This window comes from Bos mutus, chromosome 12 (genome assembly GCF_027580195.1).
Source record: "Bos mutus isolate GX-2022 chromosome 12, NWIPB_WYAK_1.1, whole genome shotgun sequence".
NCBI classification, from domain to species: domain Eukaryota; kingdom Metazoa; phylum Chordata; class Mammalia; order Artiodactyla; family Bovidae; genus Bos; species Bos mutus.
The window spans coordinates 66125160-66152658 of NC_091628.1; the positions used below are offsets into that span (position 1 = coordinate 66125160).

The 27499-nt window shown below is 38.5% G+C and overlaps 1 protein-coding gene across 4 annotated transcripts in view; it reads left to right on the forward strand.

Annotated features, from left to right (window-relative positions):
- GPC5 (glypican 5) overlaps positions 1-27499 on the forward strand; it is a 1591779-nt gene that overhangs the window by 399244 nt on the left and 1165036 nt on the right. For all 4 annotated transcript variants that reach the window (XM_070380655.1, XM_070380656.1, XM_070380657.1 and 1 more), the window contains exon 5: positions 5546-5671. In XM_070380655.1, the coding sequence (XP_070236756.1) occupies positions 5546-5671 (126 nt within the window). The remainder of the gene's footprint in view (positions 1-5545; positions 5672-27499) is intronic.

Consider the following 27499-nt stretch of genomic DNA (forward strand, 5'->3'; position numbering starts at 1 on the left):
ACTGCCTTATTAATAAAACTGAAACATCTTATGATGATCAAGATGGCTAACTATAATCTTGCCTCCTTCTCCCTTTAACTGTATTCCCATGAACACAGTCCTCACTAGCCAAACCAGCTGCATACGACTCTCTGAACACACAGTGATCTCTTTCCTTTTCACCCCTGCTCATCCTCACCTTTGTTGTTTGCTGCTGCTTTTTTTGCATGAAACATGGAAATGTTATCTTTGTATTCCTGATTCCTCCTCTGTCCTCAAATATGACAATATACTAACACTGTATTATTATTGTGGATTTTTATCAGGATATATATTCTTAGAAGGCAGAGATATTTTGTTTAGCTGTGAACCCCTGGCACCAACACAGAGCTTGGTATGCCATAGTGTTTAGTATTTTGTGACAAATAGTTGATAGGTGATGGTTTATGGAATGAGTGGAAGTCTTCTAAGAGATGATCCTTTCAGAGAGAATGAGGGCAAAGGCATAGAGGTATGTCTGGAGAATAACAAGCACTTTTGTGGAACCCTAAACTGTGGATTGGGTTGCTGAAATTGAGAGAGTGTCTTATATACCTTTCTAAGAAGACTAGATTTCATGCTGTAGAGAATAGAGAGGCATAGATGACTTTACGCAAATGAATGGCATAGTCTGTGGACTACCAGATTTGAATTTCTGTAGATGAATCTTATGGAGGATGGGAGGTGATTGTTAAGGAACAAATGGGAGGTATGTCCTCCAGGTGCAGTGATTCCAGTGAAAAGATTAAGACTTAAGCTAAGGCAATGGCAGAAGCATTGGAAAGGAGGCTGGAAAATAAAGATGTAAAGTTTCCCTACTACGATATATTGGGTGTGAAAGAAGAAATGGAAGAAAGACACCATTTACCAAGATTAAAGTTGGGGTTTTAGGGACCATAAAAATATCTATTCATGATCAATTTGAAAGTCTCCACATCTACCAACTCATGGGGAAAGGCCCTGATACTGGGAAAGATTGAGGACAAGAGGAGAAGGGGACAACAGAAGTTGAGATTGTAGGATGGCATCACTGACTCAATGGACATGAGTTTGAGCAAACTCCAGGAGATAATGAAGGACAGGGAAGCCTGGCATGCCACAGTCCATGGGGTCACAAGGAGACACGACTAAGCAACTGAATAGCAACAACATCTGCAGCCATTTGTGCCAGGCCTCTTCATTTCCAGAGGATTCTTTGATTCCAAACAGGTGGTCATTTATGTTGGATAGAAATCAGGAATGGAGTCACACATCTTCTCATTCATTAAACCCTGCTCTCTAAGAAAGAACCAATTTAATCAATTATATTTTAGTAGCTGCAGCATGAGAATTGATGTTTGTTCATCCATTATAGTTACTGGAACATAGCCATCAAGCAGACACTTATTTTCTAGTAGAGGAAATCGATAAAATATAGATAATCATTTAACTGTGTTAGTGAGAAGATGGACCATCTTTTTTCTTTTGACTGAGAATTATTTATAAATTTGTGCTTCCTGTGACCGTTTTGTTATTACTTGTCTGGTCAAGCTTTGCTAAGGAAAAGTGAAAGTGAAAGTCTCTCAGCTGTCTCCGACTCTGCAACACCATGATTATACAGTCCATGGAATTCTCCAGGCCAGAGTACTGGAGTGGGTAGCCTTTTTCTTCTTCAGGGGATCTTCCCAACCTAGGGATTGAACCCAGGTCTCTTGCAATGCAGGTGAATTCTTTACCAGCTGAGCCACAAGGGAAGCCCAAGAATACTGGAGTGGGTAGGCAGAAAGTGAAGAGGAATTAAAGAGCTTCTTGATAAAAGTGAAAGAGGAGAGTGAAAAAGCTGGCTTAAAACTCAACATTCAAAAAACAAAGATCATGGCATCTGATCCCATCACTTCATGGGAAATAGATGGGGAAACAATGGAAACAGTGTCAGACTTTATTTTCTTGGGCTCCAAAGTCACTGCGGATCTTCCCGACCCAGGAATTGAACCAGGGTCTCAAAAGTTTGATTAAATACTCACCAGACACTTGCCATGGGAACATCTGATTTTCTCTGATTGCAAATCTTACATATTTGAAAGTTGTATTTATCCTTCCAACAGAGTGGTGGTTTTTTACAACTCCAGCAGTTTTATATCACTAGTTCTTCAAATACCAGTGAGAGAAAATTACAAGTTGAAACTTGAGGCTTAGTGCTTTCAAAATTAGATTTAATTTTTAAAAATTTGATTATTCCAACTATAATTTATAACCACCCCTGCTGTTTAATTTCACTTTCAAAGAAATTCTTTCAAAAGTATCAATGGGGAATGCGGTTTCATAATTGCAGTATTTTAATCACACATCCTACAGATTTCTGAAGTTTACTGCCCTTCCAACATTTCCATCTCCTGTCCCTGCCTTTTGGTCCAGGGGACATTTCATCTGGATCAGACTAGTGAGTTTTCTTTTTCCCCCAGAACCGTTATGTATACAGAAAAGTTCAAAACTAAAGTCTTTAAGACTTGGTCTTTTGAAATGCTAGAACTCAAGGTTTTCAGACCTCAAAGCTTTGGCTTTAAAACTCCAAAGTCTTGGATTTCTAAATTGAAAAACTTCTGTTTTGTTGAGTTTCCTCTTTGCGCAATTTATACTGAAAAGGGAAGCAGTATGAGAGGGGAAAATAACTTAGCAAATGTATTATACATTACTCACTCCAATCAGTTTTATTTTCATGCTGCTGAAGTGTGTCACATACCTGAGTTCTCTCATATTTAGTAAAGATGTATCGCTTTATGTTCTTAGACACCAAAGAGAAGACGCAGATGGGAGAATTACCCAAACCTACTAAACTTTTAATCAGTAAGCAGTCAGTCAGCTTGTTGTAAGCCTCTGACATTTCTATATGGAAAAGAAAGTAGTTAGTACCACTAACTACTGGTAACTACTGGTTTAAATACCAGTAGCTAGTGAGGGCTTTAGGGAATCTAATAAAGTGACATGTGTCTGTGTGTGTGTATGTACTATTCACAATTTCTTGGACCAATAGACATCACCAGATGGTCAACACCGAAATCAGATTGATTATATTCTTTGCAGCCAAAGATGGAGAAGCTCTATACAGTCAGCCAATCAAGACTGGGAGCTGACTGTGGCTCAGATCATGAACTACTTATTGCCAAATTCAGATTTAAATTGAAGAAAGTAGGGAAAACCACTAGACCATACAGGTATGACCTAAATCAAATCCCTTATGATTATACAGTGGAAGTGAGAAATAGATTTAAGGGCCTAGATCTGATAGATAGAGTGCCTGATGAACTATGGAATGAGGTTTGTGACATTGTACAGGAGACAGGGATCAAAGCCATCCCATGGAAAAGAAATGCAAAAAAGCAAAATGGCTGTCTGGGGAGGCTTTACAAATAGCTGTGAAAAAAAGAGAAGCGAAAAGCAAAGGAGAAAAGGAAAGATATAAGCATCTGAATGCAGAGTTCCAAAGAATAGCAAGAAGAGATAAGAAAGCCTTCTTCAGTGATCAATGCAAAGAAATAGAGGAAAACAACAGAATGGGAAAGACTAGAGATCTCTTCAAGAAAATTAGAGATACCAAGGGAACATTTCATACAAAGATGGGCTCGATAAAGGACAGAAATGGTATGGACCTAACAGAAGCAGAAGATATTAAGAGGTGACAAGAATACACAGAAGAACTGTACAAAAAAGATCCTCACGACCCAGATAATCACGATAGTGTGATCACACACCTAGAGCCAGACATCCTGGAATGTGAAGTCAAGTGGGCCTTAGAAAGCACACTACGAACAAAGCTAGTGGAGGTGATGGAATTCCAGTGGAGCTCTTTCAAATCCTGAAAGATGATGCTGTGAAAGTGCTGCACTCAATATGCCAGCAAATTTGAAAACTCAGCACTGGCCACAGGACTGGAAAAGGTCAGTTTTCATTCCAATCCCAAAGAAAGGCAATGCCAAAGAATGCTCAAACTACTGCACAATTGCACTCATCTCACACGCTAGTAAAGTAATGCTCAAAATTCTCCAAGGCAGGCTTCAGCAATATGTGAACCGTGAACTTCCTGATGTTCAAGCTGGTTTTAGAAAAGGCAGGGGAACCAGAGATCAAATTGCCAACATCTGCTGGATCATGGAAAAAGCAAGGAGAGTTCCAGAAAAACATCTATTTCTGCTTTATTGACTATGCCAAAGCCTTTGACTGTGTGGATCACAATAAATTGTGGAAAATTCTGAAAGAGATGGGAATACCAGACCACCTGATGTGCCTTTTGAGAAATCTATATGCAGGTCAGGAAGCAACAGTTAGAACTGGAGATGGAACAACAGACTGGTTCCAAATAGGAAAAGGAGTACGTCAAGGCTGTATATTGTCACCCTGCTTATTTAACTTATATGCAGAGTACACCATGAGAAATGCTGGACTGGAAGAAGCACAAGCTGCAATCAAGATTGCTGGGAGAAATATCAGTAACCTCAGATATGCAGATGACACCACCCTTATGGCAGAAAGTGAAGAGGAACTGAAAAGCCTCTTGATGAAAGTGAAAGAGGAGAGTGAAAAAGTTGGCTTAAAGCTCAGCATTCAGAAAACGAAGATCATGGCATCTGGTCCCATCATTTCATGGGAAATAGATGGGGAAACAGTGGAAACAGTGGCAGACTTTATTTTTGGGGGCTCCAAAATCACTGCAGATGGTGACTGCAGCCATGAAATTAAAAGACGCTTACTCCTTGAAAGGAAAGTTATGACCAAACTAGATAGCATATTCAAAAGCTTTACTTTTGAAAGTAAAGAGACATTACTTTCATATTCAAAGAGATATTACTTTGCCAACAAAAGTTCGTCTAGTCAAGGCTATGGTTTTTCCAGTGGTCATGTATGGATGTGAGAGTTGGACTGTGAAGAAGGCTGAGCGCCGAAGAATTGATGCTTTTGAACTGTGGTGTTGGAGAAGACTCTTGAGAGTCCCTTGGACTGCAAGAAGATCCAACCAGTCCATTCTGAAGGAGATCAGCCCTGGGATTTCTTTGGAAGGAATGATGCTAAAGCTGCAACTCCAGTACTTTGGCCACCTCATACGAAGAGTTGACTCATTGGAAAAGACTCTGATGCTGGGAGGGATTGGGGGCAGGAGGAGAAGGGGATGACAGAGGATGAGATGGCTGGATGGCATCACTGACTCGATGGACGTGAGTCTCAGTGAACTCAGCGAGTTGGTGATGGACAGGGAGGCCTGGCGTGCTGCGATTCATGGAGTTGCAAGGAGTCAGACACGACTGAGTGACTGAACTGAACTGAATACTTATATAAAGTTCATACCCAGTGAAAACTTTTATTTAAGAGAATAAATTTGAATACATTTTTTAAAAGATGTATTTTTTGTTTCTTATTAGAGAAGTATTAAATATATAAAAATAAGTAGAGAATTGTAAGAGCTGCCTTCTAAACATTATGCATAACATTATGCCATTTATATTGGCATTTCTTATGAACTTTGGGGTTTAACTGCTTTCTTTGTTTTTCCATTCAGAGAATTTATCAACAGCCTTCGACTGTACAGGACATTCTATGGGGGCCTGGCTGATCAGCTTTGTGCTAATGAATTAGATGCTGCTGATGGACTACCATGCTGGAATGGAGAAGACATAGTAAAAAGGTATTTTATGTGTGGTGATCTATGAAAACCTAGCAGCCACTTTCATCTTTGTTTTTTTTCCCCCCCTGTTCTTTAATGCGTTACTTCAGATTTAACTTTGCCCCACAGGTCAGAGGATCCATTAATTCCTTCTCTTTTGTTTGTCCAAGAAAAATTTAATTCTTCTGACATTTTAGAAATGTGGATAGCATTATGTGGTGTTCTAAAAGGTCTCTTGTCTTTGGTATCCGTCTATGGCTTACTGAACAATCTCACTTTTTCTATTAGGTGTTATTTAATGTCTAGCCAATCTGTCTTGTTTCTCAAATATCTTTTTTTTTTTAGTTTAATTTTATGACTATTTAGAAAGTGAGGACATTTAGTGAAATATGAATACCTGGGCAAAGATTCGTTGATATCTGTATATATTTCACCACAGTGTCAACATGGGTTTCACAGGTGCTGCTGGTGGTAAAGAACCTGCCTGCCAGTGCAGTACACATGATAGATGTGGGCTTTGATCTCTGGGTCAGAAAGATCCCCTGGAGGAGGGCATGGCCACCCACTCCAATATTCTTGCCTGGAGAATCCCCATGGACAGAGGAGCCTGGTGGGCTACAGTCCATGGAGTTGCAGAGTCGGACGTGGCTGAAGCAACTTAGCACACAGCACAGTGTTCATGTCCTCCCTACAGTTGTCTCTTTGAGTGTATGTGAGAAAGCGGGGTGGGGAGAGAGAGAGAGCGATAGAGAGAGCTGGTACTTTTATGTACGTCTGTTGGAGGCATTGTTTATTTATATACTGTCCATTGTTCTCAAGCTCAGGAGTGAATTTTTTTTTACCTTTTTTTTTCCACTGTCTAGAATTTCTTTGAGTTTATTTTCCTTCGCTTCCTATAACTGGTCATGCTCTCAAGTAATTTCTTGAGTTTTAGAAAGTCCTATTTTCTCTCTAAAACCATAGTGTTGGTCCAAGTAATTGGCAGGAAATTAGTTGATTTTCTAGTGCTAGTGATTATCATAGAATGTAGGCCTGTGCTGTGTTCGGATTTGAATGTTTTAGTGTATTTTATATTGAGAAATCGGCCAAAAAATAGGGTGTTAAATTTTCTGATTTATAAACACGCCTACTCCATATAAGGATAGGTAGTTTAGTTACCACAAAAGTGATGATTTCATTTAAAATGTCATTTAGCAAATTCAATTTGCTATGATAAACATATACTATAATTAATGTGAGTATAAATTCATGTAATAAAAACTTTATTTCTGGGTGATCATACTCATTATAGTTACATTCCTGATATAGTAGAATGATTACTTATAGTTTATATTCAAATATCTCATAAGAAATCTTTGATTTCACAGAAAATAATTACTGAAGGTAGGAACTATAATTAAATTTAAATAAAATATTCAGCTGACATGGCTAGTGTTCTTTTCTCATTATGCTCCTTGGATGTTGAAATGTGTTCTTAAATATATCTTTCTTGCCTTTACTGAGAATAGTCATGGCATGCATAGTATTTTGAGTTCTTGCAGTATTCATGTTAATAAGATTTCTGCCACTTAGATCTAGTAATTAAATCCTACTTTGACTTATACTTTCTCTTTTCCCATTGTTCAAACCAGAATTGAATATTTTTGTGTATTAACAATTTTTCTACAAGAGCTAATGAGCTTTCATGGTGATTAATGAATGATTTAGTTCAGAATATACATATATTTAATATACAACATTACATTATATTATACATTTGATTCTAGAGCTGCAAGAGCCCTAGTTTCAATTTGTCCCATTCCTCTCGATTATTTGGTCAGTGGGTTGTATAATAGGAAATACTGTTGGAGAAATCAATGGTTTGGGAAAAGTTTTCAGAGGGATAGTATTTTTAACTCAAAGATAAACCTACATTTCTCCAAAGAAGACATACAGATGGCTAACAAACACATGAAAAGATGCTCAACATTGCTCATTATTAGAGAAATGCGAATCAAAACTACAATGAGATATCACCTCACACTGGTCAGAATGGCCATCGTCAAAAAGTCTACAAACAATAAATGCTGGAGAGGGTGTGGGAAAAAGGGAACAGTCTTGCACTGTTGGTGGGAATGTAAATTGATTCAGCCACTATGGAAGACGGTATGGAAATTCCTTAAAGAACTAGGAATAAAACCACCATATAACCCAGCAATCCCACTCCTAGGCATATACCCTGAGGAAACCAAAATTGAAAAAAACACATGCATCCCATTGTTCTTTGCAGCACTATTTACAATAGCTAGAACATGGAAGCAGCTATGTCCATCGACAAATGAATGGATAAAGTGGTGGTACATATACACAATGGAATTACTCAGCCATAAAAAGGAATGCCTTTGAGTCAGTTCTAATGAGGTGGATGAACCTAGAACCTATTATACAGAGTGAAGTAAGTCAGAAAGAGAAAGATAAATATCATATTCTAACACATATACAGAATCTAGAAAAATGGTACTTAAGAATTTACTTACAGGGCAGCAATGGAGAAACAGGCATGGAGAATAGACTGGTGGACATGGGGAGAGGGGAGGAGAGAGTGAGATGCATGGAAAGAGTAACATGGAAACTTACATTACCATGTGTAAAATAGACAGTCAATGGGAATTTGCTGTATGGCTCAGGAAACTCAAACTGGGGCTCTGTGTCAACCTGGAGTGGTGGGATGGGGAGGGAGATTGTGGGGGGTGTTCAGGAGGGAGGGGATATATGTATACCTATGACTGATTCATGTTGAAGTTTGACAGAAAACAACAAAATTCTGCAAAGCAATTATCCTTCAATAAAAACATAAATAAATTTTTAAAGATATATTTTCTTATACGTGATATATATTTTAAGACCTCATTCATGGTTTATGAATAAAGAAAGCTTATCTGTAGCAAGAACTCTCCATGGGAAGCATCCACATTTCTGGTAAAGAAAGTGAGCAATTATTATTCTCAGTTGCTTCCCCCTCCTGTCTTCCTTTTCCATACCATCCAGCCTCCGGACTGTCACTTGCTTCCAAGAGCCCTAAGTGACTCCAGTCTCCTGTGAACACCTTTCACTTCACTTAATTTTCCCTCATATAGCCCTTCTACCTCATCACCTTATCTGACATTTTCCCTTCCCTCAGGATGTTTTTCCTCTTGATGTTTTTCCTCTTTTCCCTATCTCATGGGTCACCAATCTACTCCTTGCCTCACCAGGCCAGCCGATGAGCCTCACACACTAGCTCCCTACCACCTCTCTAGGCTACTTCCCAAATGAACATTTTTCAAGCCTGATTGTTTTCCAGCACTCAACTAAGGTTTCATAAGAATCATCTCACTGAATTCTCCCCCAAATTTTCTTCCTAATGCTTTAGAGTAAGCTGATTTTGTGGTGTCTCTTTTCTGCTCGATCTTGAGAAAATTCTTATCTGTACCTTAAATTGTAATTTCATTCATGGCTCTGCTAGTTTTTGATATAAACGTAGATCAGGAATTATTTTCAATGCAAAGTCTATGCTAAAATATAAATATCCATCATATCCAGTTAACATGGTATATTGACCATTGAATATTACGTGGCAGTCAAAAATGATTCATATTTATATTTGCTAAAGCAGAATAAGTTCAAATAACTATTAAATAAAGATAGTTAAAAGTTGGATATTAAGTATTTTATCAGAAGATTTGAATAAGTAAAAATACTAATATTGGTTCCACATAGAATATTTCTGGGCAGTTATGTGAAAACTGCTAATATACTTAAAGTACTGGGGAGGCTTTATTTTTTATTTGCATTATATTTATTAATTGATATTTAATGAAAACATGTTACAGTGATGTTAGAATTATGGGCCATTATTATTTTCTTCTTTTTATAATTCTTTTTTGAGATAAAAGCACTATTTTTATATTTTGTTTCTAACCAATTTTGACTTTTATAGTAATTTTATGATATAGGTTTTTCAAAAAATTGATGGATATGTTTTCATAAAATGGCCTTAATGTAAAGTCAAGTTCTGATGAATTTTACAATCCTGAACTATTAGCTGCTTTTTCCTTGAGAAAAACAAAATATAGTGTGAAAATACTAAGATCCCCAAATAGAATATTCATTTTAGAGACCCAAAGTTGACTGAAATAAATAATGCCATCAAATTTTGAAGAAATGAATATTAAGTGAATGTATACCACATTTGGTGGAGAAGGAAATGACAACCCACTCCAATATTCTTGCCTGGAGAATTCCATGGACAGGGGAGTCTGGTGGGCTACGGTCCGTGGGATCGCAAAGAATCAGACACGACTGAGTACACAGCACATACCACATTTGGAGATAGTAGGGATTTTTATTTTGCTTTTATATGCTGGGTTGTAATACTCTCAGATTTAATCTAGAGAAATTATGCCAAACACATCAATAGGATAAATTTGTGGCCCAGATTGAGCCTATCATTCACTATAAGAGTAAAGTGATTATTTTGGCAAGATTTCTTCTCCTGGAGGCATTTTTAAGGAGATGATTGATACCATTATTTATGTGCATAGACGTCCTGCCTTAAAAAATATGAGAACCATACAGCTTGTTTCAATATTATGACAGGCCTACAAACTGGGTCAAATCACCTTTTTGTTCATCAAAAGAGGTGGAATTCCTTTGTGGTTGAAGATGAAATATGTCAAATAGCTGTAGCATATTAATTTATGAAACAATCTCTTTTAGTTCAAATGATTTTGAACAGTGCATGTATACCATATACACTATCAAGACACCAAAGTACATAGCTCAAGCAATTCCTGATTAACGATGAAAATGTATCACTAAAATCCACAGAGTCTCTATTTCTTTCCTCCCGTCCTTTCATCATGAAACAAAAGTGTTCTCTGAAAGGCCTGCCAGTGTCTACTCTGCTGAGTTCCCTGTGGTTGCAAATTGATTGTTTGAAGGCTTTCACTTGTCTTTCTGAGTACTGAAGTTCAGATGACAGCTGCTTAATTTCCAGGCTTTCTTTTTCCTTTTTGATTAATAGACAGATAATCCAGTAACTCTCCTTCGATCTCCAGGAATTTATGACTTCCGCAGCAACTCTTAAACTAGCCAATAGCTGTTAAGTATTCTATTAAAATAAATAATCCATGTGATTTCTATCTTGATGTAGTTAATGTTCTATAATGCTATTTTCTTAACACAGTGTTTTCTTTTTGAACTCTTCTGCTAAGGTGCCCCATGTCAACATATTATAATTGAATTTAAAAAATCAGAAAAGAATATAAAACCTGAAAAAATCTGAGATTTTATACTTATGTATTATCAGTTTTCTTTCCATCAAATGACATTTTTCCTGGCCATGACTTTTTTTAATCTCACTTTCCCCAACTTTTTACCCATTATTTATCTGGAAAACTACTTCATCTTCAAATTTTCTGTTTCTTCCTGACTTTCTTACATTCAGTTATATGTTCTTTTTTTTAAAAAACCCCAGCTTAGTTTCCAAATGTCACAGACATTTAAACCCACTCAGGTCTCAAGATTGTACTAATGTAACAACTGGCTGTTTTTCCTGTGTTGCTTATGCAAAGGCAATATGTTCTTTATGACTTAACACCAGCCTGTTTTCTATTTTTTACCCCTTGCAATTTCTACCTATTCAATCAGGTTAATATTGAAGCATACCTTTGTAATAATCATCATTGTTATCATACCTTTGGCTTATCTTACTTGGTTTGGAATTGGAGGTCACTTAAAATGAGTGATTATGAGGCATCCCCACTCCTACTCCATCACAACAATCTGCCATGAACTTTAATAGTTCCACTATTCCATTAATATGGAATAATTTTAAATTAAATACTTTTTCCATACAACTCTATATACAGTTTTGCCAAACTCTCATTTAAAAAATTATTCAAGTATAGTTGATTTGCAATGTTGTGTTAATTTCTGCTATACAGTAATTTACTTTAATATATATATATATCCTTTTTATTTTCTTTTCCATTATAGTTTAATCACAGAACATTAAATGTGGCTCCTTCTGCCATATGGTAGGACCTTGTTGTTTATCCAGTCTATATATAATAGATTGCATCTGCTAATTCCAAACAATTTCCCACTTTTTTTTGAGTCCTAGTGAAGTGAACCCCCTCATTTGTGTTTTATTGTAACCTCTAAATTCACCATAATTCCTGTAGTACTTTTTTGCATTTATATGTCATATATCTTCTTATCTACTGAAATTTATTTTATAACACAGCTTCTGTATTATCTGAGAGGCTAAGACTGGTATCATTGAACACATCAATAATTTTTAAAGCTAACAGAACTCTGAGGAAAAATCTTTGATAAATGCTTTAATATGAGAAGAGATTTGGTGACTTGGGGGTGTGGCTTGGTGATAACATTTGGGTGAGTCATACATGCTTCCAAAATGAAATTGAGTGTCTGAGAAATGAGAAGAAAGGAAATGAATCATAAAAGTTCCTACCTATGGCTGACTCTGGATACTGATTTTTTTTCTAACTTAACCTTAGTATTATGCCTGTGTCATTCTGTGCACGCTCATAGACATGTTAATGAAATCACAGTCTAAAGAACTCAGGAAAGCTCCTGTCTTAGACACTTATTAGGTATGATTGTATTTATCACAGATGAGGCACCTGGGCTAGTGGTGGATCAAAGTGTCTAGATGCACCCAAGGTCAAAATTCCGAGTCTACTTTCTTCAGTATAGGAAGAACTGAAACATTTTTGCTCTTTTGTGGCAGGAATAGAAAGTGTGGTTTTAGATATATTACAGAGTGCTTATGTGCATGTGTTCATGCTCAGTCTGTCTGACTCTTTGCAATCCCATGGACTGTAGCCCACCAGGCTCTTCTGTCCATGGAATTTCCCAGGCAAGAATATTGAAGTGGGTTGCTATTTCCTTCTCCAGAGGATCTTCCTAACCCAAGGATCAGGCCTGTGTCTCCTATTTCTCCTGCATTGGCAGGCAGATTTTTTTTTTCCTACTGAGCCACCCAGGAAGCCCAGATATAAGAGACTGTCAAATTCCTTTCATCGTAGAATGCACAGTTTAGAGCCAGGGGACAAAGAATCAGTATGATTGATGCATTAGGTTCTAAATGAGCATAAAATGTGAAGAGTTCTTGACTGTGTACAATCTTCTTACATCTTACTATGGTACACTTGCTTGGCAGATGATTTTTATTTAAATGGTAGTGCTTGAAATAGTTATTCCACAGTTTAGTTCTATAGAAAATAAGATAGGAAAAGGTAGCAAGAGGATGCTCATTTTGTCAACTTTGCTCCAAGTTCTGCCTAGGAAAATACCCATTCTTCTCAAGTCATATGCACTTTTTGGTGTTTTCTAAGAAATGCTCCATTAAGATGGCAATAATTGCACGGTGTCTCATTTTTCAAACGGAGAAATTTCTTTTGAATCTTTCTTGTCCCTATGAAGTACACAATCATTACGTTTAGGGAGCTGGAACACAAAGGTGAAAACAGAAACTTTCACTAAACCCTCTCTGAAGACTGCTTTTCCCTGTCACTAGAATGAAATCACAGCCAATTCTCAGAATTTTTTTGGTCATCAGCGTCTGAAGGATTTGTAATTGTCATTAGTTCCATAAGCAGTTGCTAAATTCAGTAATTAAATTCAGCCCATGGAAAGTCTAAATTCAGCAAAAGAAGGTTCTAGGTTGACTTGATCATTGGAGCTTCACTTAAAGTGGCCATTTCTCCCCATTCCTCTGAGATATTGCTTCAGTCTTGGAGGTACCTACATGGAGGTGAACCACTCCACATCCACATGCCCATCTTGACTTCTCCTTGTCCTCCAGCTCATGTTTATGACTCCCCCAGCTTGGAGCTGGAGGGACACTGCGGCAGCAGTGAGAGAGAAGGGGTAAGAGAAAGGAATATTCTTTGGCTGATTATTTTACCTCTCTCCTTAATGATTCCTAGCTTGGCAGGTATTAAGACTGATGTTCTAGGCCTTTCGTGTGTTCAGGACAAGGTCTACCCCCTGGTCTTCTCCATCTGATGGTAAATCCTGGCTTCTTTCTGCTGAGGTCTCCTGGTGGGAGTCTTTTCTCCCTCGTGGTCCACTCAAGGCCATAGAAACTTTGTGTTTCTGTCTCCCACTTTTAGTGGAAGTACAGCCTGTATTCAGTGGAGTTGCTTCTTTTTACTCTCCTGTTATGTAGGTAGCTTCTACTACAAACATGGGCCACCTTCCATTTTCTTAGGCATGAACCAACTACTAGTCCTTTTAATTCTTCAGCTTACAAGGATCCCTCAGCCTCTCTCACTTAGCATGAATGAATATGGGGATGACACAGCAGTCTAACAAGTTCCTTCAACAAGTTCTCTCCTTCTGTCTCTTCAACCTCAGTTCTTTAATACAATTAAGGTGAACATCAGAGTGAAAGACTGAAAACCAATTTTCAGCCATGTTTTTTATGCCTAGCACTTCAGTTTGGAATACCGTCAATTGTCTTATTCTCAGCTGAAATGGAAACAGAAAAAGTGCTATTTTGACATCCTTTTACATGTATTTGGAACTGAGGGGTAGAAGACAGGAAACTAGATTCCATTTTCAATACTGCAGTTGACTTTGAATGGGATACAAAGGTAAGGAAGACTTTGTCCCCATGTCAGGGACTTCAATTCCAAACACAGGTAGAGAATATGTTCACAGTATGAACACCAACAAGACAGATACTGTTAAATAAGTGAGATACAAAAAAATCCGACAGACTTTCAAATAAGGAAAAATCTCATTTGGTTGAGAGGATTTGAACAATATTTAATAAAAGGGGTAATATGTGATATGGGTCTTGATTCATTCATTTGAAATAACCTCTGAAATATTTATGGGTGAGATGAGATGATGTCTGAAATTTGCTTTAAAATCAATCATTGAATCATGGGAAGGTGATCACACTAAATATGAAATGTATATATGTATATGGTCATCTGAGTTAAATTCACCCATTCCAGTCCATTTCAGTTCGCTGATTCCTAGAATGTCGACATTCACTCTTGCCATCTCTTGTTTGACCACTTCCGATTTGCCTTGATTCATGGACCTGATATTCCAGGTTCCTATGCAATATTGCTCTTTACAGCATCGGACCTTGCTTCTATCACCAGTCACATCCACAGCTGGGTATTCTTTTTGCTTTGGCTCCATCCCTTCATTCTTTCTGGAGTTATTTCTCCACTGATCTCCAGTAGCATATTGGGCACCTACTGACCTGGGGAGTTTCTCTTTCAGTATCCTATCATTTTTCCTTTTCATACTGTTCATGGGGTTCTCAAGGCAAGAATACTGAAGTGGTTTGCCATTCCCTTCTCCAGTGGACCACATTCTGTCAAATCTCTCCACCATGACCCACCTGTCTTGGGTTGCCCCACGGGCATGGCTTAGTTTCACTGAGTTAGACAAGGCTGTGGTCCTAGTGTGATTAGATTGACTAGTTTTCTGTGAGTATGGTTTCAGTGTGTTTGCCCTCTGGTGCCCTCTTGCAACACCTACCATCTTACATGGGTTTCTCTTACCTTGGGCATGGGGTATCTCTTCACGGCTGCTCCAGCAAAGTGCAGCCATTGCTCCTTACCTTGGACGAGGGGTATCTCCTCACCACCAGCCTTCCTGACCTTCAATGTGGGATAGCTCCTCTAGCTATCTAGCTGGAATGGGTGAATTTAACTCAGATGACCATTATATCTACTACTACGGGCAGGAATCCCTCAGAAGAAATGGAGTGGCCATCATGGTCAACAAAAGAGTCCAAAATGCAGTACTTGGATGCAATCTCAAAAACGACAGAATGATCTCTGTTCGTTTCCAAAGCAAACAATTCAATATCACAGTAATCCAAGTCTATGCCCCAACCAGTAACAGTGAAGAAGCTAAAGTTGAACAGTTCTATGAAGACCTGCAAGACCTTTTTAGAACTAACACCCAAAAAAGATGTCCTTTTCATTATAGGGGACTGGAATGCAAAAGTAGGAAGGCAAGAAACACCTGGAGTAACAGGCAAATTTGGCCTTGGAATATGGAATAGCAGGGCAAAGGCTAATAGAGTTTTGCCAAGAAAATGCACTGGTCATAGCAAACACCCTCTTCCAACAACACAAGAGGAGACTCTATACATGGACATCACCAGACGGTCAACACCAAAATCAGATTGATTATATTCTTTGCAGCCAAAGATGGAGAAGCTCTACACAGTCAGCAAAAACAAGACCAGGAGCTGACTGTGGATCAGACCATGAACTCCTTATTGCCAAATTCAGACTGAAATTGAAGAAAGTAGGGAAAACCACTAGATCATTCAGGTATGACCTAAATCAAATCCCTTATGATTATACAGTAGAAGTGAGAAATAGATTTAAGGGCCTAGATCTGATAGAGTGCCTGATGAACTATGGAATGAGGTTCGTGACACTGTACAGGAGACAAGGATCAAGACAATTCCCATAGAAAAGAAATGCAAAAAAGCAAAATGGCTGTCTGGGGAGGCCTTACAAATAGCTGTGAAAAGAAGAGAAGCAAAAAGCAAAGGAGAAAAGGAAAGATATAAACATCTGAATGCAGAGTTCCAAAGAATAGCAAGAAGAGATAAGAAAGCCTTCTTCAGTGATATATGCAAAGAAATAGAGGAAAACAACAGAATGGGAAAGACTAGGGATCTCTTCAAGAAAATCAGAGATACCAAAGAAACACTTCATGCAAAGATGAGCTCGATAAAGGACAGAAATGGTATGGACCTAACAGAAGCAGAAGATATTAAGAAGAGATGGCAAGAATACACAGAAGAACTGTACAAAAAAGATCCTCATGACCCAGATAATCACGATGGTGTGATCACTGACCTAGAGCCAGATATCCTGGAATGGGAAGTCAAGTGGGCCTTAGAAAGCATCACTACGAACAAAGCTAGTGGAGGTGATGGAATTCCAGTTGAGCTATTCCAAATCCTGAAAGATGATGCTGTGAAAGTGCTGCACTCAATATGCCAGCAAGTTTGGAAAACTCAGCAGTGGCCACAGGACTAGAAAAGGTCAGTTTTCATTCCAATCCCAAAGAAAGGTCATGCCAAAGAATGCTCAAACTACTGCACAATTGCACTCATCTCACGCTAGTAAAGTAATGCTCAAAATTCTCCAAGCCAGGCTTCAGCAATATGTGAACTGTGAACTTCCTGATGTTCAAGCTGGCTTTAGAAAAGTCAGAGGAACCAGAGATCAAAGTGCCAATATCCGCTGGATCATAGAAAAAGCAAGAGAGTTCCAAAAAAACATCTATTTCTGCTTTATTGACTATGCCAAAGCCTTTGACTGTGTGGATCACAATAAACTGTGGAAAATTCTGAGAGAGATGGGAATACCAGACCACCTGATCTGCCTTTTGAGAAATTTGTATGCAGGTCAGGAAGCAACAGTTAGAACTGGACATGGAACAACAGACTGGTTCCAAATAGGAAAAGGAGTTCGTCAAGGCTGTATATTGTCACCCTGTTTATTTAACTTATATGCAGAGTACATCATGAGAAACCCTGGACTGGAAGACGCACAAGCTGGAATCAAGATTGCCGGGAGAAATATCAACAACCTCAGATATGCAGATGACACCACCCTTATGGCAGAAAGTGAAGAGGAAGTCAAAAGCCTCTTAATGAAAGTGGAAGTGGAGAGTGAAAAAGTTGGCTTAAAGCTCAGCATTCAGAAAATGAAGATCATGGCATCCGGTCCCACCACTTTATGGGAAATAGATGGGGAAACAGTGGAAACAGTGTCAGACTGTATTTTTCTGGGCTCCAAAATCACTGCAGATGGTGACTGCAGCCATGAAATTAAAAGACACTTCCTCCTTGGAAGGAAAGTTATGACCAACCTGGATAGCATATTGAAAAGCAGAGACATTACTTTGCCAACAAAGGTTCGTCTAGTCAAGGCTATGATTTTTCCTGTGGTCATGTATGGATGTGAGACTTGGACTGTGAAGAAGGCTGATAGAATTGATGCCGAAGAATTGATGCTTTTGAACTGTGGTGTTGGAGAAGACTCTGAGAGTCCCTTGGACTGACTGCAAGGAGATCCAACCAGTCCATTCTGAAAGAGATCAGCCCTGGGTGTTCTTTGGAAGGAATGATGCTAAAGCTGAAACTCCAGTACTTTGGCCACCTCATGCGAAGAGTTGACTCACTGGAAAAGACTCTGATGCTGGGAGGGATTGGGGGCAAGAGGAGAAGGGGACGACAGAGGATGAGATGGCTGGATAGCATCACTGACTCGATGGACGTGAGTCTGAGTGCACTCCGGGAGTTGGTGATGGACAGGGAGGCCTGGCATTCTGCAATTCATGGGGTCGCAAAGAGTTGGACACAAACTGAGTGACTGATCTGATCTGATCTGATCTGATATATGTGTATGGGCTTCTCTGGTGGTTCAGACAGTGAAGGTTCTGCCTGTAATGTGGGAGACCTGGGTCTGATCCCTGAGTTGGCAAGATCCCCTGGGGAAGGGCATGGCAACCCACTCCAGTATTCTTGCCTGGAGAATTCCCATGGTAGAGGAGACTGGTGGGATACAGTCTACAGGGATGCAAAGAGTTGGAAATGACTGAGCAACTAAGTACACATATATGTATGTTCCTTATATGTGTGTAGATAGTCATGGAAGGTTTATTATGGCTGCAGGGTGTTCTTTGTATTTGTGTATTTGAAAATTTTATAGTAAAACATAATAAATAGAACTAGGCTTCCCAGGTGACTCTAATGGTAAAGAATCTACCTGCCAATGCAGGAAACTCAAGGGATGCAATTCAATCCCTGGGTCTGGAAGATCCCCTGGAGTAGGAAATGGCACTCTACTCTAGAATTCTTGCCTGGAAAATTCCATGGGCAGAGGAGCCTGGGAGGCTATAATCCATGAGGCCACAAAGAGTTGGACATGACTGAACACACACACACAGTAAATAAAAAATATAATGAGGCATAATAAAAATTATGTTGTCAACAGTCTATTCTGTCACATATGCTGTTCTAGATGATGGAGATACAGTGAGTAGACAAGGCAGATATGAGCCCTCTCATTTAGAATATGATGTAGAGGAAAACACCAGTGATCCAAGGATTACAAGTGTGAATGGTTTAGAGGGTTTCTAAGACTGGATGGAAGTTTAATCAGCTGACTTAGAAGCAAGACAAAGAATGGGAGCAAATGCATTAAGTTTGGTGGCCTCTTAAACTGCATTATTTACATTTGCATGTAACCTTTCAGAGTATCTCTTCTCCTTCTCAACACTTGCATTTAAGCTTCACAGGTGTGTCCTGACTACTTGTGTATTAAACTTTCCCATATCCATTATAGTGTAGCCATTCATTCAGAAAACCAGTAAAAGCTCATTTATTAACTTCTAATTGCATCAGTTTTCTGTCTTTTAAGTGTGGCTGAAAATAGTGCATATCTCATATTTGAGAATTAAATGTTATCCACAACAACAATTTAGCATACTAGTTATCACATAGTAAACATTCAAAAACTATTCAATCTTCTTATTGAGCAGTTTATATTCCTTTACTTCAGTAGGAATGAAACACTTTTGCACTGATCTCTCTTCATTGAATGTTTTCTATCGTGGATCAGAAGACGTTCATTTGGAAAACAAAGACGTTAGAGAACAAAGGAAAACAAAGAAGGTTAGTTTATGGGTCAGTAAAATTAATATTAGGGATCGGGCTTAGAGTAGGAGATATGCCTTATTAATAGTTTAAAAGATTATTTCATTGAGGATAGAAGTAGAGAAAATATATCGTAATAGGCAGTTTCAATACTCCAGTTTTGGCGAATTGTGATCTGTCTTGTACCCATGCCATACATCAGTTTTCTCAAGGGAGAACTAAAAGTTAAGATACAAAATAAAAGCATTGCAAAGATAAAAGAAAAAATATTTTACTCTGAAGCAGTTGTTTGGAAATAGTCAATCACTGTCTTAAAGTTGATCGTAATGAACTACCAGTTGGCTGGAAATAAATGTCTGAAGCCATGCTAAATATAAGTACATCATACAACAGATTGTTTCCGTGAAATGACAATTTTAAGGCTGCTACAGTTAAAGTCATTTCTCTTCATCCATTGAATCCCCAAAGGAAATACATGTTGTAAACAGAATCACTAAAACAAAATGAGCTTGAACATCAGTCATCACCGTGTGTCTACCTACTCAGTTTCTCACCAGATTGACATGGTACGAGGAAGCTATTTTTAACATGTTACCTGCTTCCATCAGAGATTATGTGAGAGGAAGATGAAAAAAAGAATAAGAGAGAACAAGATAAAAGTTCACTGACGTGGAAAGCTAAAGGACCTTTTCCCATCTGTTTGGCACAGAAGTTGCTATCTCTTTAGGGGTACAGATTTCATCACAGTTCCATAGACTTGTGACTACAGATTGTGTTATTGCAAACAGCAGCAGTCTTCAAGGGTTCTGGGAAGCCTATTCTTATATTACTTATATACCCTGAGCAGTTTCTTACTTATCCTTCATTTTCATATTGAACTTAGAAATGAAAAAGTATTCCCTTTTTAGTAAAATAGCTGTAAGTTTGATTATCTATAAAGATGGCACATATTTTTTCTTAGTCTAGTTCCTTCCATATCATAGGATACAAATTAATCAGTGAATGATTTATTATATTTTAGAAAAAAATGCCAGAAGAGATGAAAGAGAACAGTCACTTATTTATAATACTTTCTTCTTCAAATAGAGTTCAGTGTAGTCTCATTTATTTTATGAAAATAGCTCATTAGTTATCAGGATAGTCTCTTGTCCAACCATCAAGATCCTTATTTTCTGATACATTCTTCAAAACAAATGAGTAAATTTTACTAGTTACTGTTGAAATGCATTTCTAAAATTTGATTTGAAATTACTTGCATGTTAATGTAACATTTAATTACTGACCTTTATGTTTTGGCTTATATGATTAATATAATTATGTATTTCATTGTTCTGAATATTTCATTTACTCATAACTAAAATGAGGTAATATTTTGTTTTTTTTTTTCTCTTTAAGGAGATAAATGAATGCAGATTATTTTTTTTTTTTTTTTGTATAATCCACTTTCAAAGCTCTATCTTTAATCAGTTTTATATGTAATGGAACCACAAAGAATTTAAGTTATAAATCTTTGGGCTATTGAATAAGAAACTCAAGAGTTTAAGAATCATAAAGGAAATGAGTCTCAAGTTTTGGAAGTTGCCTAAAAGTCAGTTCATCTGAACAGTAAAAGCCTCTGGACAATGGTTGTGGGGAGGGAAAAGCAAATAAGAAAATTTTGCTCTCTAGACACTTAGTGCTTAAATTTTTCATAAGATTTCTATATTATAAAAAAGCAATCTTTTCACTTTAAGAAATACCATTAATTTTTGAGTTCCCTCTATCAGCATCAACCAAATTGTATCTAAATTGGTACAAAGCTGCTCATTTCTTTGCCCCATTCTATGCAGTTGACAGCAAGAAAGGCCTCCTCCTAATAAAATGAAGACTCCGTTAACCAGTAAGGCATTAATATGGGGCTTTCCTAGTGGCTCAGACAGTAAAGAATCTGCCTGGTTTCCATCCCTAGGTCAGGGAAATCTCCTGGAGAAGGGAATGGCAACCTACTCCAGGATTTTTGCCTGGAGAATTCCATGGACAGAGAAGCCTGGTGGGCTACAGTCCATAGGGTCGCAAAGAGTTGGACACGACTGAGTGACTAACACAAGCACAAGCTACAAGACATTAATATGGGGGATTCCCAGTAGGCACTAGTGGTAAAGAACCCATCTGCCAATGCAGGGGACATAAGAGACTCAGGTTCGATCCCTGGATCGGAAAGATCCCCTGGAGAGGGCATGGTAACCCACTCCAGTATTCTTGCCTGGAGAATCCTCATGGACAGAGGCACCTGGTGGTCTATAGTCCATAGGGCAGTAAAGAGTCAGAGTGACTGAAGCAACTTAGAATGATACATGCACACATGCAAGTCATTAATGTATGATATGTGAGATATAAAATTTTTCATATAGTTTTACATAAATTAAATATGAAATGACAGTTGTAAACATGAATGAAATATTGGTCCCTTTGTAGATTATTCTAAACAGAATCTAGGTATTTTAGGTATATTGAATCAGTAAATCAACAGCATTTTAGAGTAATATATTTAACTTATTTTTATCAAACAAAATGCATGTCTTTTTGTGAGTATGGAGTAAATATAGAAAGTATTCAGATCAGATCAGATCAGATCAGTCACTCAGTCGTGTCTGACTCTTTACGACCCCATGAATCACAGCACACCAGGCTTCCCTGTCCATCACCAACTCCCGGAGTTCACCCAGACTGACGTCCATTGAGTCAGTGATGCCATCCAGCCATCTCATCCTCTGTCGTCCCCTTCTCCTCCTGCCCCCAATCCCTCCCAGCATCAGAGTCTTTTCCAATGAGTCAACTCTTCGCATGAGGTGGCCAAAGTACTGGAGTTTCAGCTTTAGCATCATTCCTTCCAAAGCACACCCAGGGCTGATCTCCTTCAGAATGGACTGGTTGGATCTCCTTGCAGTCCAAGGGACTCTCAAGAGTCTTCTCCAACACCACAGTTCAAAAGCATCAATTCTTTGGTGCTCAGCCTTCTTCACAGTCCAACTCTCACATCCATACATGACCACTGGAAAAACCATAGCCTTGACTAGACGAACCTTGGTTGGCAAAGTAATGTCTCTGCTTTGGAATATGCTATCTAGGTTGGTCATAACTTTCCTTCCAAGGAGTAAGCGTCTTTTTAATTTCATGGCTGCAGTCACCATCTGTAGTGATTTTGGAGCCCCCAAAAATAAAGTCTGACACTGTTTCTACTGTTTCCCCATCTATTTCCCATGAAGTGATGGGACCGGATGCCATGATCTTCATTTTCTGAATGTTGAGCTTTAAGCTAACTTTTTCACTCTCCACTTTCACTTTTATCAAGAGGCTTTTGAGTTCCTCTTCACTTTCTGCCATAAAGGTGGTGTCATCTACATATCTGAAGTTATTGATATTTCTCCCGGCAATCTTGAGTCCAGCTTGTGCTTCTTCCAGTCCAGTGTTTCTCATGATGTACTCTGCATGTAAGTTAAATAAACAGGGTGACAATATACAGCCTTGACGAACTCCTATTCCTATTTGGAACCAGTCTGTTGTTCCATGTCTGGTTCTAACTGTTGCTTCCTGACCTGCATACAAATTTCTCAAGAGGCAGATCAGGTGGTCTGGTATTCCCATCTCTTTCAGAATTTTCCACAGTTTATTGTGATCCATACAGTCAAAGGCTTTGGCATAGTCAATAAAGCAGAAATAGATGCTTTTCTGGAACTCTCTTGCTTTTTCCATGATCCAGCGGATGTTCGCACTTTGATCTCTGGTTCCTCTGCCTTTTCTAAAACCAGCTTGAACATCAGGAAGTTCACGGTTCACATATTGCTGAAGCCTGGCTTGGAGAATTTTGAGCATTACTTTACTAGCATGTGAGATGAGTGTAATTGTGCGGTAGTTTGAGCATTCTTTGGCATTGGAATGAAAACTGACCTTTTCCAGAGAGTATTACAAAGTATTAAATAAATGTATTGTACTGTTGGTTTGTAATTAAGTCTTTTCTGTCTAATTTGAAGTCTTGTTTCTAAAATTGCCGTACATGTTTCTTCAGAAGTTAAGTGTTAGTATAAACATGGTGCCTGCAGTGAGGGGGCTTTCTATGTGATAAATATGTAGTAATGTATTAGTGGTATCAGGGTTATCTAGAGGAGCAGAACCCTTGGTATTTCTCCTTGGTATTTCTCCTGGGTATTTAACCCTTGGAATCTATTGGTTCCTCTGCTTTCATCATCATCTACCCTCTATATTTAGAAAGATATTTTAAAGAATTGGCTCGCAGGATTGTGGGGGGCTGGTAAATCTGAGATCTGTTTAGATCTCTAGGCAGGGTAGAAATTCTGTTGAAAATCAGTGTTACAGTCTTGAATACAAGGCAGCCTGGAGGTAGAATATCTTCCTTTTCTGGGAACCTCTGTCTTTTATGACTTTCAACTGATTCGATGAGGCCCACACACATCATGCAGATCATCTGCTTTACTCAAAATCTAAAAATGTTAATCACATATAGAAAACATGTTCGCAGCAATATCTAAAGATGTCTTTGGCATTAGTACTGTATATCAAAGCATAGTCACATTGACACATAAAATTAAGCATTAAGCATAATAAGTAGTGTTCTGGGTGATGACTGAGACGGCAAGTTGGTGCTCTTCTGGCTGAAGTTCTAGAGTTGGTGGGTTTTAGGTTAAGTCTTCAGGGAATGTTTCTCTGGGGAAATCACATTTAAACTGAAAATGTGGGAAGGTCTGATTTTTCCAAGTAGAAAGACCATGATGCTTCATGTGTCTGAGGGAAATCATCATGGATGGAGCAGAGTGAGGTGAGTGATGTGTGAGGTTTCTCTGGAATGAGACTGTAGATGGGAAAGTGTCAGAGTGCACGGGCCATGGAAGAAGTCTGAACTTTATTCTAGATGCCTTAAGAAGTCACTGGAGGCACCGAGCCAGGATTGATATAACCTAGATGCTTCATGGAGAGTAATATTGAATTTAAAGTTGGAGAGGAAACAAAGAAAAACTTACCTTTCCATACTGGCTGATGTGTGTGCAGTAAGAGAGAGAGAAAATGAAAAAAGAGAAAGAAATTGAAGATGTACCTCTAAAGAATAAAATATTATTATTCACCATGAATGAAAATCTGTCAGATTTGTGTTATCTGAGAGATTTGTCTTCTTGCAGAGCAGTGCATACCATAAGGAAACTACAAGTATGTGACCACAATGAGGAGAAAATGTGCACAACCTATATCATAGAGGGACTTTTCCCCTCTAATATAGTTCTTCCTCATATGAATTATAAAAACATTAAACATATAATGGAAAAGCACATCAATAAGCAGTTCAGAGAAAAACTTATCAGAAGTTTTTAAACATGTGCAAAAGTAATCTCAGTTATGCAAGTTAAAGAATTTCCAACACAGATAAGTACAAGTTAAATTAAAAGACAAGTGATTTTTTTCACTGACCAAAGTGTGGAGAAAAAGGTATTTAAGTACCTCAATAGAAGAAGAATTATTTCTATATCTCTACATCTTTGAAGGACAATTGGACAACACATATCAATATTTCAAATGTATGCCCTATGGAGCAGCTGTTTCACATATAAGAATTCATCCTCAGACATACCAAATACATAATAAACAAGAGCTTTCATCATGTATAGTTTATGGATGCATAAAGTAGGGATAACCAAAATGTCCATTAATATGGAAATATCCACTGACAGTGTAGGAGATGCTGGAGATGCAGGGTTGATCCCTGGGTCAGGAAGATCCCTTGGAGAAGGCAATGGCAATCCACTCCAATATCCTACCTGGAGAATCCCATGGACAGAGGAGCCTGGTAGGCTGTGGTCCATGGGGTCACAAAGAGTCAGACATAACTGATCAGTTATGAACAGTAATGAACAGTAATGGTATGTTAAAAAATAGAGTATAGTTTTGATTTTTAAAAAGAAAGTTATAGTTGTATATGTAGTGATGTGGACATAACTGCAGGAGAGAACTGGAGGACATGCACAGAAAGAAAAAATGATTGCTTGTCATTCTGTGTGCTTTTATAATTTACCATGTGCTTTCAGTCCCTTTCCAAAAAATATATATTTATTTGTACAAATATTAAAGGAAAATTATCATATATTTTTCTGAAATATAAATGTTACCTTGCTGAGGAACAGTATATTGGAAAGCCCATGCATTTTAAATAAAATACAAGTGAGTTGTCAAATAAAATAAGAGCAAATGAAAGTTTTTTTTAGTAGGATATAGTGGCTTTACAATGTTGTGTTCATTTCTGCCACAAAGTGAATCAGCTATTTGTTGTCGCTCAGTCGCTCATTCGTGTCCAACTCTTCGCAACTCAATGCACTGCAGCATGCTAGGCTTCCCTGTCCATCAGGAAGTTCCCTGTCCAACTCCGGGAGCTTGCTCAAACTCACATCCTTCAAGTTGGTGGTGCCATCCAACTGTCTCATCCTCTGTCATCCCCTTCTTCTGCTTTCAATCTTTCCCAGCATCAGGGTCTTTTCTAATGAGTCAATCTTCCCATCAGGTGCCCAAAGTATTGGCGCTGGAGAATCAGTTACATGTATACATACATCCCTTCTTTCTTGGACCTCCTTCTCTCTTCCCATCTCATCCTTATAGGTCACCACAGAGCACTGAGCTGAGCTCCTTGTGCTATACATTGAAAGTGAACATGTTAGTGGCTCAGTAGTGTCTGACTCTTTGAAATCCCATGGACTATAGGTTGCCAGGCTCCTCTGTCCATGGGATTTCTTAGGCAAGAATGCTGGAGTGGATTGCCAATCCCTTATCCAGGTGATCTTCCTGACTCAGAGTTTGAACCCAGGTCTCCTGCATTGCAGGTAGATCCTTTGCTGTCTGAGCCACAGGGAAGCAGTCGGTTCTCTAGTTTTTCAGTGTTAGGTTTAGAAATATTTGAGATAGGAACTTCATAAAACAGACAATGGTAATTGCTGCACTGCATGTCAAATAGACAGTGTTTTGGAGATCATAGAGTGGTAGGGAACTGATCAGAACACCCTGAACATTGCTCTCCCAACTGAGTAGAACCCAAAACCAACCTGGTTCTCATGCCTGACACCCTGGATGAGGAAGTGTGGTATAGACTGAAGGTTTGTGTTCCCCCAAATTTGTGTGTTGGGAACTAACCTCTGATGTGATGGTATGAGGTTGTGGGGCCTTTGGAAGTTGACTAGATCATGAGGTGGAGCTCTAATGGGATTAGTACTGTTGTAAGAGAAACTCCAGTAGTCATGTACAGATGTGAGAGTTGGACCATAATGAAGGCTGAGTCCTGAAGAATTGATGCTTTTGAACTGTGGTGCTGAAGACTCTTGAGAGTCCCTTGGACTACAAGGAGATCAAACCAGTCAATCCTAAAGGAAGTCAATTGTGGATATTCACTGACTGAAGCTAAAGCTCTAATACTTTGGCCACCTGATGGGAAAAGCTGACTTATCGGAAAAGACCCTGATTCTGGGAAAGACTGAAGGCAAAAGGAGAAATGGGACAGCAGAGGATGAAATGGTTGAATGACATCACCAACTCAATGGACATGAATTTGAGCAAGCTCCAGGAGATAGTGGAGGACAGAGGAGCCTGGTATGCTGCAGACCATGGGGTCACAAAGAGTCGGACACAACTTAGCAACAAAAGAGACTCCACAGGGCTCCCTCACCACTTCCCCCATGTGAGGACCCAGTGAAAAGACAGCCATCTCTAAACCAGGAATGAGGCCCTCTCTAGACACTGAATCTACTGCACCTTGATCTTGGACTTCCCAGCCTCCAGAACTGTGAGAAGTACTATGTGATTGCTTGTAAAAACACCAGTTTGTTGTGTTTCTGTTACAGTGACCCAAGTGGACTAAGTAGGGTGGACTAGGATAAGGAGCGAACTTAGTCATTGGTAGTGAAGGTGTTCCTTGCCTGTTTGATTATTCTACTACAAGTCCTGTTGTTCCATATCAGTGCAAATAAACTTATCAGTGGATAATTTCTTATATTTTAAATAAAATACAAGAGAGGTATGTCATAATCATATTGGAAATTCATGTACAGAGAGCATGTGAGTGGTTCAATAAAAAATTAATTCCAGATACTAGTATAACCATAACTTAGTTATCT